This window comes from Papilio polytes, unplaced genomic scaffold (assembly GCF_000836215.1).
Source record: "Papilio polytes unplaced genomic scaffold, Ppol_1.0 DF824047.1, whole genome shotgun sequence".
Classification (NCBI taxonomy): domain Eukaryota; kingdom Metazoa; phylum Arthropoda; class Insecta; order Lepidoptera; family Papilionidae; genus Papilio; species Papilio polytes.
In genome coordinates this window covers 6,907,717-6,922,314 of record NW_013525157.1, presented here as the reverse complement: position 1 = coordinate 6,922,314, position 14,598 = coordinate 6,907,717, and the positions used below count along the sequence as shown (strand labels likewise).

Sequence of the window (14,598 nt, the reverse complement as noted above, 5' to 3'; positions counted from 1 at the left end):
CACAACGCAGTATTTTTATTATTTTTCAAAAACTATAAAAAAAATCTTTTTTACTATTAAAATTATCGTAATATAACTATCCGACTGTTTGTAGTAATGTATTCAATTATCGAAATGTTTGTGCCAATTGTATAACTTATATTTTGTAATCTATATACTTTAGTAGTTGTACTTAGTATATTAAAGTTGCAAACATTTACAACTGTCTTTAGATAACTTTAATATGTGCGTAGGATAGTACAATAGCTTCAAGTTATATTTCCATTAATAAATCTAATTTGAAACAATTTATAGTCTGACCAGATGTATATGGAACTGATTTCTTTGTTTACTTTAAAAAGTAATAAAAAAAACATAGTCTAATTGAGTACCTCCTTCTTTTGGGAAGTCAGTCAAAAAATACAATTGAAGCGCCTCAAAGCTGTAGTTATGATATTCTTGGTTAAACTATATTTTGTTGATTTAATATTTTGCCTTTTTAGGTCTGAAGATGACTATAAATTTATTTATATCCATGCTTACATATCAAACAAAATAGGGTTTTCTTAAAGATAATTTAGATAAAATGTAGCGTCCACTAAGCATTTGTCCTGTATATTTTAGAAGAAATACACTTGGAATGTAAGATAATAGTAATATCTAATGTTTTCCCCACTATTTCTATGGAAATAACATAGTAATTTTGATGTTTGAGTAAATTTCTTTGTAAAATAATTAATATCTCGGGTTTATTTGATAGATATATTAATACAATGCGTAGTTGATTGTTGTTTCGTATGTGCTTTGTTTATGACAATTTAATATTATCTTATTACAATGTTTATGTTTTAATTATGTATTGACATTTATTGTGATTTACAGTTGTACGATTCCTTTGTATTCGTATCCAAGATTAATACAAAAAATTATGCAATCAATTAAAATTGATATTGGTTACCGAAGTTTGAATTATTTTGATTCCCTTCTTCCTATATATATTCTTTGATATTTTAATATCGTTTTTTTTCACATGTGTATTTATTTTAATGATAATTAGTGACAAATTGATTCTAATTGAGGTAATAAAATAACTAAAAACATACAGACGAATTGAGAACCTCCTCCTTTTTGAAGTCAGGTAAAAATAGAAAAACGACAACAGTAGTAGAACCCGCTTTAATATCTTAGCACTGCAGAGCCGGCTCGCCCGGTGTAATACCACGACCACACAGAAAACAGGCGTGAAGTAGAAGCAATTTCGCGTTTCGTCTGATGAGTGTGGTGCCGGAGGCCTAATTCCAGTCCCTTTCCCTTTCCACCCTTTTCTTAAGAGGAAAGGATGGGAAGGAAAAGTGGATTTGACGGTGGAGGAGACGCATAGGAAGGGAAAATGTCCTCTTTATGTGCGTGTCCATCTCAATCAATTAAGGGTAGGCAACGCATCTGCAATTGCAGATGTTTATGGGCAGCGGTTGCTTTCCATTTCGGTAGATTCAGATGGCTGCTTGCTCGTTTTCCACTTTATATTATGAATATATATTAAAAATTTAACAATTCCTCGTTTTTGTTGAAAAAGGTAAGAGACAAATAATGGCAAGCATTTTATCAGTTTAATGCATAAGGGTCTCAAGGTAAAAAAAACAACATTCATCAACAAAATTTATAATTCTTTAAAATCTAAAATTGGCTTACAAAACATAATTTTAATGCTTATTAATATTTTTATTACACGATTAAGGAGTAAACAAAATTTATAATGCAACATATTTTCTCATGATACCAGATGCATTTTAAATATACAAAGATGTTTAGATTTCAATCTGCATATTTTGCTGCAGTCAGTATTAACACCAAATAAATAAATCGGGAATTTGCATTGCCAAAACATTTAGAACATAATATCATTCATTTCAGAGATAAGAGAAAACAAGTTTTATATGCTAAGTTACGGTTAAATGGGGTTTAAGCAAAACCCAATATGTTCAGTTTTGACAGTCGAATTGAACAGTTAAAACTGAAGGTGTGGGCTTTACAAACAAAATAAAATAAAACCCATAAATCCCACCGCACAAGAAACTTGCATTTAAAACATATTTGCTCTTTTTTTATCTAAGAATCACACAAAGAATGGGTGGACAGTAAAGCAAGTACTTGGGCAGTGGTAAACCATAGTTATACGCATTATCATATGTTCACTAAGTTCCTTTAATTGTATATTTATCTTAATTTCTATACAAATGTCTCAAAAATTTAACAAAATCTCCATAGTAACAAACTTATTACAATTGGGGCAATGTTAACGTAGAATTCCATTGCCGTGACTTTCACGTGACTAGGACGTGTCACGACATTGGAGATTTAGTCTGTGCTTTCACCTGAAACTAAACTATCGCACAACTGTTTAGATATCGCTTTGTTTTCTATGAGCATATATGGTACACTACTCAATTTTTAGTTGTACAACAAAACAGTTGAATTGGCTGCGAAAAATCGACAATCGCACAATAGTGGGCGAGACTTTAGACAAAGGTGTGCCGCATCTTAAGGTTATACGATGTTGCATCAGGAACTTGTAAAAATAATATATGCTAATATTTGTATGTATTAATTGAATATAACATTTAACACTAAGCTATATATTTTAAATGTACTGCCGCATTCAAACTCGCATAACAAGCATTAATACTGCGACAGTTAGAATATCAGTATATAATTTTAAATTATATCTATACTATACTATTATAATAAAGCGTAAACACACACTTCTTTGTGGCGTAAGATGTCAGCAATCACAGCATATTTTTGAATTACTCTTTTTTTTAATAAAAAGCCCTATACTTACGTCACGCTTTAGCCTACATGTTTCACGCTACTAAACTTAGGGGGTAAATAATATGGATAAAAACCCTAATGTGAGAAAGGGACCATAAGCTACAAGCTGCCAACATCAAGGAAGTAAGATTACAATGGTTTGTCATGTCATTTTGACATTTGCAATTGATAATTTGACAAATGTAAATGATAAAATGAATTCTTTTTATTTTCTTGCGAGTGAAGCCGCACGCGAATAGCTAGTGTTATGATGCAGAGTAATTGGATGAAATTCAGCCTCAATATGATTTACTAAACATTTTGATGATATTTCTTGCGATCGATGCATCTAGATTTAATATTAATGATTCTTATCAGTCAAATATTAATTGACCAAGATATGTTTGTCGATTTTTATAATCTTTATGTTGAATATGTTATGCTTATTATATCTAATTATTTTCGTTTCTTATAGTAGAAATTATAATAATAATACACTCTTTTAAACATTATATGGCAGTTTATCGAGGTAAGCATTTATAGGTGATGTATTTTATCGCAGTACTTTGACTTCAAGCAAATAGGACTCCATATTTATCTTTACCTTATATTAAATATTTGAGTGGCTATTTTATTGCTAAATGTCATTACTAAATTAGGCATTATACAAAACGTAAATCACAAATGTCGCTTAGTTCTTTCAAGAAATCCTTATCTTTTTTCTAATATACTCAAGATAAATTCTCAATATAATAATTCTAGGTTAGTAATAATCTGTCCCATACGTTACTTACATATAATGTCAACTATTAGGAACATTAACTGCAAATTCATCATTTATGCAAAATATGATATAATCTGCAAAAAGTTCTAATTAATGTATGACGAAATCTACTGGCCTCAATTACTTTTGCTTTTAACCTTAGTCGTAAAAAAAAAACACATTTTGTTTCTCATATGACACCTTATACATACCTAAAAACGCTGAATAAACATATTATTAAATTATTTGTACTTAATCTTATATAGACATTTAATATCGATTTTGTTTAGCTAACATTTTATATAATTCAACTAGTTTTCTTACGATATACAATATATTCTATAGACCATAGCACTACACAGATTAAACAGCATACACTCATAGCCAAGAAACAATAGAGGTAGGTGCCGGTAGCTTCGAAGATTAGACCTGAAACAAACGAGTAAAAAAGTAAAAACCATCCAAAAATCCGACTGTCTCGGAATTACGAATCGAATGGTACCAAACAGGTCAAAATTGGTTAAGACTTAGGCTTCAGTAGGTCACCAGGACTTCGTTGGGGGGAGGGACAGCTGTCCTAGATGTTCGAAAAATGTAAATTAAATATGAAACTTCGAATGAGGCAATAATAATGGTGATCACAGTTTAATTAACGTACATACAAATCTTACTAATATTATAAATGCGAAAGTTTAGCTAGAAGGATGGATGTTTGTTAGAGTTTGTAGCTTAAACGGTTGAACGGATTTCTATAAAATTTGGTATAGATGTAGAGGATAGTCTGGAAGAACACGTAGGCTACTTACTTTTGTTTTTTTAATTCCACGCGGATGGAGTGGGGGAAGCTAGTTCTACATAAAACATTTGTAATTTCCAATTATTTAAATCGTCGTTTAGGTTGTAGTCAAGCTATCGGTATTACATATCTACATATTGGTATTAATAGAATGAGTAACAAGTCTTGATGACTAAAATGATTTAATGGATTTTATTTGTTTACATTTTGATATCTTACGGTAATTAATTTCTCATTCCGTAATTATCATCGTAATTATGCGCAGATTTACGAGAATTTCATTGGCGAATGATTTTTGTTTTATTAATTTTGTATAAAATGTACTAGTACATCTATCTCCTTGAATAATCCTATATTTGTCTGTTTCTAACTAAAAAAATACACATGTTTATATTGATGTATAAAAAAAGTAATAGGTAGGTTTCACAAGCTTTTAGCTAGGCGTAGTTTTAGATAACAGCCTCACGAGTTACGAGAATCTAAATTTAGAGAAATCGAATTTTTTTTCATACTACATTCGATAGTATTTTAAAATAAAAGATTATATATGTTTCTACACTTTTATACGTTTTTTCTGAGATAAGAAACTAAAGAATGATTTACTGGATTTTAGATAGACTGAAGGTAAAATAAAATCAGAACTTTCTATAAATTCGGTTAAAAATAAAAAAAATAATTTAGTAAAATACTGTAACGCAGTATTTATTACTTTAATATTTTCTTAGCAAAGTATTTTTTAACTTACCAATTAATGGATCCGCAATAAGCATGAGGAAACCAGAGAATATGATATGTAGTGCCAACGCGGCGGGGAACCTATCCGGGGCTGCGGTCACCAGCACCAGTGGGAACAGCACTTGTACCGAGCACCTGATGAGCCCCGATATCACAGTTATGGTGAACACGTACCATATCTCACTTGAACACACCAACGCTGCAAGAAAAGACAAAACTCATCGATCCATTTACGTAGTCAAAGAAACAAATTCTATTCCCATTTACGATGGAACATCGCCAGTCGCCTAAAGAACCAACTAAATTAAAACTATTTTGCGACTCTCGATTGTTGATTGTTTCATAGCCAATTCAACTGTTTATGCACAGCTAAAAATCGAGTAGCGTGTGCACCTCCATATAGCTCAATGGAATCAAAGCGCGACTAAACAGTTGTGCGATATAACTACGTATGTTGCTATGACAAGTTATCGGCCTTTGTTATAGAAATCCTGTCACGTGTCTTCATTTCAGTACAGTATAGCAACGCTAAAGGGAAGAATCTATGACTTACAAATAAATGAAGTCGTCAATCTGGTAGAAACAAGTCAATATTCTCAGAACGAGGACTCCAAATATGATAAAAAATGTTTTTATGTGAGTGCGTCGACCGTGCTAATTTAACGGAAGCAAAATCGATAAGAATAGAAGAACATCACGAGTATATCTTATTATCCCAGGGCGGATTTGGATATAGAAATAGATAACATGTTTAATGGCTTTTAGACTCTAAATATAGATTAAGAGTAACCTTTTTAATATTAATGAAATCTTCTTGATTATATGAATTAATTTGTTAAAACTTGAGGTTAAATCGTGGATTAATTTTTATTACAGGCCGAAAATAAAGTGGAAAAGTTTAAGATGAATGAATTTATTCAGATTAGCAATTGTGACGACAATCCTAACATTTTAGATCCTCGAGGAATAGTTGTAATTATTTAAATTGAATTCTTTACATCAGCATAATGAAGCATGACGTTTACAAGCATAAGAAATTTTTTATAGCGAAATACTAGTTTTGGAAGAAAAAAGTTTTATCTTTCGTAATCACAAAGAACTTAGTATTAGAATATTTTATTATTTTTACTTACCTATTCGTAAGAATATTGTAAGGCATGTCCCACAGAAGAAAATTTTCCGACTATCGACAGTGTAGAAGTAAGTAAATATTGCCAATGAAAACCGTGCTATAAGATCGGCTATCGCTCCCACCATAACACACGTAGCAACTTGCATCTAAAACAAGAAATAGATAAGAACTTTTGAACGAATGACATTGCGAGAAAGAACATTGAACGATACTTTACTAACAATATCTGTTGATTTATTCTGACTTTGTTAAATTTTAAACAAGTTTTTACATTGATATACTAATAACTATTTACTTGGTATTTGTAACAAAGCTAGTATACTAAACTAATCTGTAATATTCATCATTTGTATTTTAATGCAATAAAACAATTTATTTCCTGTAGAATTTTTATATGAATTTATTCAAATTAGATAAGTGTTTTAGTTAACTATTAAGTTATTTAAATTAATCAAAACGACGTAGATTTGTTTAAAAGATATATTAAGGTTAAAACATTGGAGAGGATTGTTGTATTTTAATTATGTGATCAAGCTGTAGGACGCAGAGTGGCTTAATGACTACTAAAACAGTAAGCGAACATTTAAGTAACAAATAGACTCGGTTGCAGTAACTTTTACCTTTGTATATCCATAGGAAAATAACAGCATAGGCTCCATTGCTAGATATGTCACGTCAGAAACGAAAGCAAATCCCAAACCAACGAGCGTACTCACAAACCTCGGGTCTCTTAGTAAATCTAATTCCACGTTATCGTAAACAATTTTTCTGAAACAATTTTTTTTGTAAAGTTTCTCTAAGTTATCAGTTAGATGTCCATTAGCAAATTTTAGCTTTTGCCAATAACTTAAATCACTAGCTGAATTGCTTTTTCTGTACATTGATAAAACTTTAATTTATTTTAAAAATACGGTATTTCTTTTTTACAGATCACTAAAAATCATCGATTGAAATCAAAAGTCACCAAAATATGTAACACATTATCCGAAATACTGCGAAAAATGATGTCACATAAACCTGTTTGAAAGTCATTAACATAAATTACAAATAACAACCAAACTAACGTATTTAAAAAATCTAATTTATCTAAAAAGGAACTCACATGATACTTTTTTGAATGGATTCATGTCTTGTCGGCGTCGTTGCTTTAATTTCAACCACACCCTCATCACCTGGCAACATTTTGACGGTTGTTTCATCATAGCTTTCTACTTTAACAGATTTACTATCGAGGACATCACAATTTAATGGGTCTGAAAGATTACGGTGTACACAGATGATGGGTTAATAAGCAGACATCATTTGACAGAATAAAACATCACAAAGCATAGTTAATATGAATTCAAAACCCATAAACACACTAACACACTAAATCTTGAAGTATATGTTACCTGGTTTTTGGCTATCGACAGCTTTAATCATGTGCCATTCAACTGGATGCATGACTAACATAGCAAATAACAAATGAAGATCAACAGCCATGATCAGAGCGAGGCTCCACCTGAACCCGTACTCATCGAGAAGAAACGTGACTAGAATTGGAAATGTGATGGAAGCGAGACTGCTCATTGTTTGATTTGCGCTCATCATTGCTGTCCGCTTTTTGGTGAAATAACAGTTGAATGCTGTGAAACTTACTGGAATCATCACACCAAAACCTGCCCCTGTAATGTTATTAACAAATATAGTTTTCTTCACAAGTATAAAAAAAATCATCTCCTTTAAACAGAATATGAAGGGCAATCAATCATTACCTCTGATTACGCCAAAAGCGAAGACCAATTGATAAGTTCTGGTAACAAATATGGTAAGAACATCGCCCAATATGAACAATCCAGCTCCGAGTAGACCAACTTGCCGAAAGGAATATCTTTTTAATGCAATGCCACTCAGGAAACCTAAAGGGTAAAAGAAATTAAATTTCAAACAGATTTTGTGAATTAGTTAATGTATCATTAGACCACATAGTCAATTGACCAACTAAACTATCAGTTGATTAAATAATAGACCATGGTGTGGAATAAGATTTGTTACTAATCCACCGAACTATTAAGAAATCAGGCAATCAATGAATGAAAAGGAATTTAATATTATCCACGAAATGCATGAGAGAAATCATAAATATTAGGACCTATGTAAAATCGCGACACGTGGTTAGACAGAGAATTATTATGGTTAACCGCTGTCGTTACCGCATTCAGTATTAAGCAATCGTTAATTTGATATTGCTAATTTTTATTCTATTATCCATTTTTACAACGTTTTGTTTGATACAAGTTTATTTAATTAAAGTATGATGTTACAAAAATATAGGGTAAGTTTTATTTACGGAAATGAACGCTGTGCTTTATTCCCTTACAATATCGGTCAAATCAATATGAATTAATTGTCGAGAGATGCAAACTGTTTATGCGTAGGCCCTGAACGGCAATCGGTCGCTGTATCCAATGATATCTGTCTATTAACCGATTTGTATTAAGCTAATAGATTCATTGTTAATTGGGGACAGAAACTTGAGTCGAGTTTAGCGTCGCTGGTAATATGAGATTAAAATTTCACATAGCGACCGGCGGTGAAACATTAGAAGTACGTATTTTTAAGTTAACGACCTCTACGAAGCTATTTCGTAATCAATCATATTAGACTGTCTGATACTTATATTGCTGAATATACCCAAATCTATTTACAATAATTATTTTAGATGTTGACTTGCTTAGAACGAGAATTAATAATTTATTTCCCAATTACATTTAGTTAATAGCACATTTAAAGTATTTCATCAACTGAGTAATGATTATAAAATGCAGGTGTGTTTTTTTTAATTACTTGATATGAAATTCCAAATTTACATAAAAAGTCATACCCGATATAGACAAAGCTCCATTGTAAACTCCTATAACCAAAGGCAGGCCGCTAGCACCGTCTTGTTCGATAAAGAAATCGTTGAACAAAATGCCGAAAGCATTTGATGAACCAAATCCCAGCATCTGCAAACAAATATTCATCAACAATAACATTAACAGAGTATTCAGAGTATTCACATTGGGTACTATGGCATTTCTTAGCGTACTAACCAAGTGTCTGGAAATACTCTTGTATTAATATTGGAAATACATAACTTAACAAAAAAACAAAAAGTCTGTATCTTTCTATCATTAATTATGATATTTCAGTAAATACAGAATTTAAAAAGTGAATGTATTTAATATCGTAATATACAGCTTCTTGTAAATTTTCGGCCATTTTAATCTGTTTATTTAACCAATAATATTATGCTAAGGTCATCTTGAAAACCTGTAAAATACGTGTATAGATTGGATAAGATTTTTAATTGACCTTAAAATATTTCTTGATGTTTATATGTACATACATGTCTTGATTAAAAAACAAGAACGATGGAATAAAATCATAGAAAATTATTGTGTAATGTTTACTCAAAACAAAAGTTACAAAATGCAAACTAAAGATATGCCGCTTTGTAAGATTTGACATTTGTTGTCGTAGTAGTAACAGTCAACAGCTCATACGAGTACAAGTAAAATTAAAAAGTCGATGTTCGGAAAAAAAATCTCCTCATTATAAATTTCTACCAAAAATTTTTCACTAAATCTTAAAATTCCAACATAAAATTAATAATAATATTAATATAATATCACGCCACCCAATAGTTATATTTAATTACTAATAAATTGTATTAAATTATATAACCGCGCGTGCCAAATATATTATCTTTTTCTGACATCTTCTATTTATGTTAATTATACGATTTCGCGTCCGTGAGAATTTTCCAGTTCAACAGTTTATTCATATGATTACTTATAATATATATTACTGAGGCCACAGCATACACTAATACCTATTTTATTAACAACCTCTCTAGCTTGTAAAAATTATTTGTAAAATCAAGAAGAAAGGAAAGAAATAAACTTAAATGGAAGAATACGAACAACATTACCGGCCAGCCCGATCAGTGCAGTACACCTCGATAATAAGGAAGAGATGATAAAGGGATTTGTTAGGTAAGGGGAAGGACAATCCCCTCAGTAACAGAACATTAGAAAACGCATCTTTAAACTTTTTTCGTATGAAAATGTAGATTTTTATTTTCGTGATTTGCTAAGAACTTTTCTACTATAAAAGCTTTTTTCACCGAGTGGCATAAGGCATAAGGATGTTTAAAAGTATCAGGTCTCATTTATAGGTTTCATTGTCACTTTCTGTAGCTTAAAGCTTAGTTCTCACAGCCTATACTTAATTCATTGTTAATTTATACCACAATTTAAAAAATAACAAAATCTGGCTAGCACGCGATCAGTTAACCGTTCAAAACTGGTTTAGCACGCGTTTTGAAAAAATGCTAAACATCGTAAATATGTATTTTATGGTTATTAAGGAGTTGCGATAAATTTACTGCATCAATTATGAATTAAAAAAAATACGCTTACATAATTTCGATAACTAAATCCTGTCTCATTTTGTTAGACCGTTATTAGGTTTTATCTATTAGGAAACACTATTAAGCAGAATTTACATACGTCGCCTTCCGGGAACAAAGCCTGGTAGACATACCATTATGCTAAGAATGTAGAGTTGCAATACCATTTGAATAAATTTATAATTCTTTTTAAATTCTCATGAAATCTTAAAATTAAAAATTAAAATTGTACGCCTAAATAATTTTGATATCAGTAAATGCAGTTTAATAAGGTAATTTGATTTTTCAATCGAGGGCTATGCGAAAAGATTTTTGAAACTGACAGTCTTATAAATTGATGAACCTCGATTGCACGGACGAAAAAGTTGACACATTGTCACCTTGTCTCTGAGCCGAGTGTGCAAGCGAGAGTACTGAACAAGTAATAGAGAGGCTTAAACGTTTGGCTTGAGACGTAACACCTTAAATTATCGTTGGTAGGCGCTAGCTTAATAAGTGCCTTGTGTTGAGAATAATGCCTTATCTTTATAATCTATACTTCTATACTATTATAATAAAGCGTAAACACACACTTCTTTGTTGCCTAAGATGTCAGTGATTACAGCATATTTTTGAATAGTTCTTTTTTTTAATAAAAAGCCATAGACTTGCGCCCCACTTTAGGCTATATATTTTCACGCCATTAAACTTAGGTGGTAAATATTTTGGATAAAAACCCAATGTGGGAAAGAGACCATAAGTTGCTGCCAACATCAAGGAAACAAGACTGTCAAGGTTTGTTATGTCATGTCATTTTGATATTTGCTATTGATAATTTGACACATGTAAACAATGAAATAAAATTTTCACAATTTCATGCGGATGAAGCCGCGCGGGAATAGGGAAATAATAAAATCCACATTAATATTCTTTATAGTTTTATCATATTTACTTAAGAATATGTAATCTATATAATGGTTTATTAATTCAACAATGATAATATAGTAACAATGTTTTCTAGGCTACATTATCTTCAGACATCTCTACGTATCTGCGAAGGGCTTAATTTCGTAATTAACTGAATGAACCAGTTTTCATTTTAATTCCTGTTAAAATAATGATAGACTGAGGCAATATACTAGGAGGTATTTATATATGACTGGCTGTTGCTCGGGACTACGTCGCGTGAAACTAAAAAAATAATAATCAAATTTATAGCCTATGTTACCTTACTAAAGGTGAAAGAATTTTCAAAATCGGCCTATTAGTTTTTGCATATAACTTAAGTTAAAATGATTGCTTATAATATTCAAAACTAATTTGCAAATGTCACTTCAACCCATATACCAATGTATCATATTTTATACATGTTATTAAATATTATCCCATGTCACAATTTGTAATGAGATAATAAAAATGTATCATGTTTTAATGTATACTTAAACCTTACAATAAGACACCGCATGTGTCAATAACCACATTTACATTTTAAGGATGTTACACAAAATCTATCGATATGATGTCGATAAAAATGACACTTTTTATTAATCAACATCGATAAATGAGAAAACTCGACTTTATATAGATTTCATGAGATATCATAAAAATAAATTTTTAGACAATGAGATTTACGTTTCCATACTTTTGTAACACCCTGCATGTAAAATATATAACTGTTATTTCGTATTACAATTTACAACACGTGTATGTAAATTAAAATCAATACGATAATCCAGGTAAGATCAGAAAAAAAAAATAATCAGCTCATTTGGTCTCAGAAATCTCGATACAAAGAATTAATTAGGCATTAAATTGTCGGCAAGAGAGAACGAAATGTTGCAAGTAATTAATAAAGTTTGAAAGATACAATTACATTTATTTTATCCCTTGGTTATTAGTTTATCTCTAAAAAAAATCTTTGATTTTTACGTTTTATTGTGGTTATGCACTAAATATAGCATATCACAAAACATAATTCATTGCAGCTATTTACAGAAAGTGTATTTAATTGTTTATAAGATTTATTACATTATGATTTGAGTTATACATTTAATTATTGTGTACACTATAATATGTTTAAGTATTACAGTGGTAGTGCCCGCTTTAACATCTTAGCACGAATAGGCCGGCATGCCCGGTGCAATACCACGACCACACAGAATACAGGCGTGAAGTGGATGCAATTCCGCGTTTCGTCTGATGAGTGTGGTGCCGGAGGCCTAATTTAAGTCCCTTTCCCTTTACCACCCTTTTCTTATAAAGAGAGCATGGGAAGGGGAAGTGGATTTGACGGTGGAGGAGATGCATAGGAAGGGGCAATATCCTCTTTATGTGTGTCTCCTCCTCCGTCGGATAAAGGTAGGCAACGCATCTGCGATCGCGGATGTCTATGGGAGCGGTCGCTTCGCCATTTTGGCGGATTCAGGTGGCCTCTTGCTCGTTTGCCACCTTATATTATTAAAAAAAAGAAAAAAAAGTATAAAACTTAATAAAGGGATGTACAACACGAACGGAGACACAACACTATTTTACTTTGATGCTTTATATCGAATTCTTGTATAATATTGTGTAACAATTATGAAACCTGTTATAAAATTTTAACGGATCCAAATAACTGGTACATATAAAATAGGCACACTCCCATTTACGCAGAAACAAATGATAGCTTAAACACGTGCTCGAAGTTTACAAGAATTCTTAACGACGCTAATGATCATCTAATTAATGAGGGATGCAAAAATTGTTTACCCCTTTAAGCAAACTGTGTCCATGGATTAATGTACAAGACGAAATTAAACTAACGTCGGGAAGAAGCGCAAATACTTATTTCAATAAAAAATATGAAAAACTAGCTTTCGCATGCGACTTCGTTCGCGTGAAGTTAAGTCTACGTTTTCTTTCGGATTAAATTCTACATCTGCGCCTAATTTCATCGAGATTCGTTTAGCGGTTTAGTCATCCATATGTACTTTCGCAAATATAAGTAAGATTAAATTAAATCAATAAATTTAATTTTGTAAACAAAGTTCAATGTTTCAAGTTTATTTTTTTCCTCCTTCGTTGTATAAAATGTGTTGAAACTTTATGTTTACGATTAGTTTTTTTAAATGCGTTATAGAAACCGCAAATGAAATACAACTTTTTTATTTTTACAACCATTAGTAAATGATTTGTATACTTTTTACTATTATTTATCAATTAATGTTTTTTATTGCGCAATGAATTAAGAGATTTGTTGTTTTTTTTTTAAACATTTGTCTGTAATTTCTTAATGGCCATGTAACATGCCAACGGTAAATTGGAAACTATTAAAGTTGATAAAACATACATACACGTAATTGTGGAGATTCTATTTTTTTCATTAGCATTTTCAATAGACTTTTGTTTTTTTTTAATAAATTTTTCATGACTGTTAAGGTTCTAAAATTATTACCTTTTTTATAAAAAGTTAAAATGTTTGACAGGTCACAACTTATTTTAACTAGTCTCAGTTTGTAATTGAATTTTTAATCTGTGCAAACATACCAAATAGATTTTTGTAATCAATAATCCTATTTCCATCCTATCATACTTCGGCACTTTTCCTATTATGAAAGACATATTCCTTTACCGACTTTTCTTGCGTTCTCAAATCATCAGTCAATTTAACATGTAGGACTCTTAACGGAAAACTATAGTAATTGGTTGCCAAGTCCAAACTATATCCATCTTATGGCCAATATACCAGATACGTTTATCCATTCGTTAGTGTTTCTGTTTCGATAACTTCATGAAACGCGTTTCCGAATTACATAACGTGAGTTTTACTCCTTTGGAATTTAGCTTAACCTAACATTAATGAATCACTAGGTAAACTATTCTATCTTTGATCTTTATCTATTTTTTTTATCATTTCATCATTTTCTTTTGTCTGTCTGTCTATTTGTCCGCAAGCCGCGTTGGTTCCGGATAATCTCCGAAACGGCTGG

At 31.1% G+C, this 14,598-nt stretch overlaps 1 protein-coding gene across 2 annotated transcripts in view; it reads right to left on the bottom strand.

The window, feature by feature from the left end:
- Window positions 1-2,975: 2,975 nt before the first annotated feature.
- LOC106100641 (monocarboxylate transporter 13) overlaps window positions 2,976-14,598 on the bottom strand; it is a 14,388-nt gene continuing 2,765 nt past the window's right edge. Inside the window, exons 2-9 of one of the 2 annotated variants that reach the window (XM_013279585.1) lie at window positions 9,080-9,203; window positions 7,971-8,114; window positions 7,608-7,880; window positions 7,319-7,469; window positions 6,837-6,984; window positions 6,218-6,362; window positions 5,095-5,283; window positions 2,976-3,982 (exon numbers count right to left, since the gene is read on the bottom strand). In XM_013279585.1, the coding sequence (XP_013135039.1) occupies window positions 3,861-3,982; window positions 5,095-5,283; window positions 6,218-6,362; window positions 6,837-6,984; window positions 7,319-7,469; window positions 7,608-7,880; window positions 7,971-8,114; window positions 9,080-9,203 (1,296 nt within the window). In that variant the 3' untranslated portion in view covers window positions 2,976-3,860. The remainder of the gene's footprint in view (window positions 3,983-5,094; window positions 5,284-6,217; window positions 6,363-6,836; window positions 6,985-7,318; window positions 7,470-7,607; window positions 7,881-7,970; window positions 8,115-9,079; window positions 9,204-14,598) is intronic. The other variant, XM_013279586.1, reaches the window with a different exon arrangement.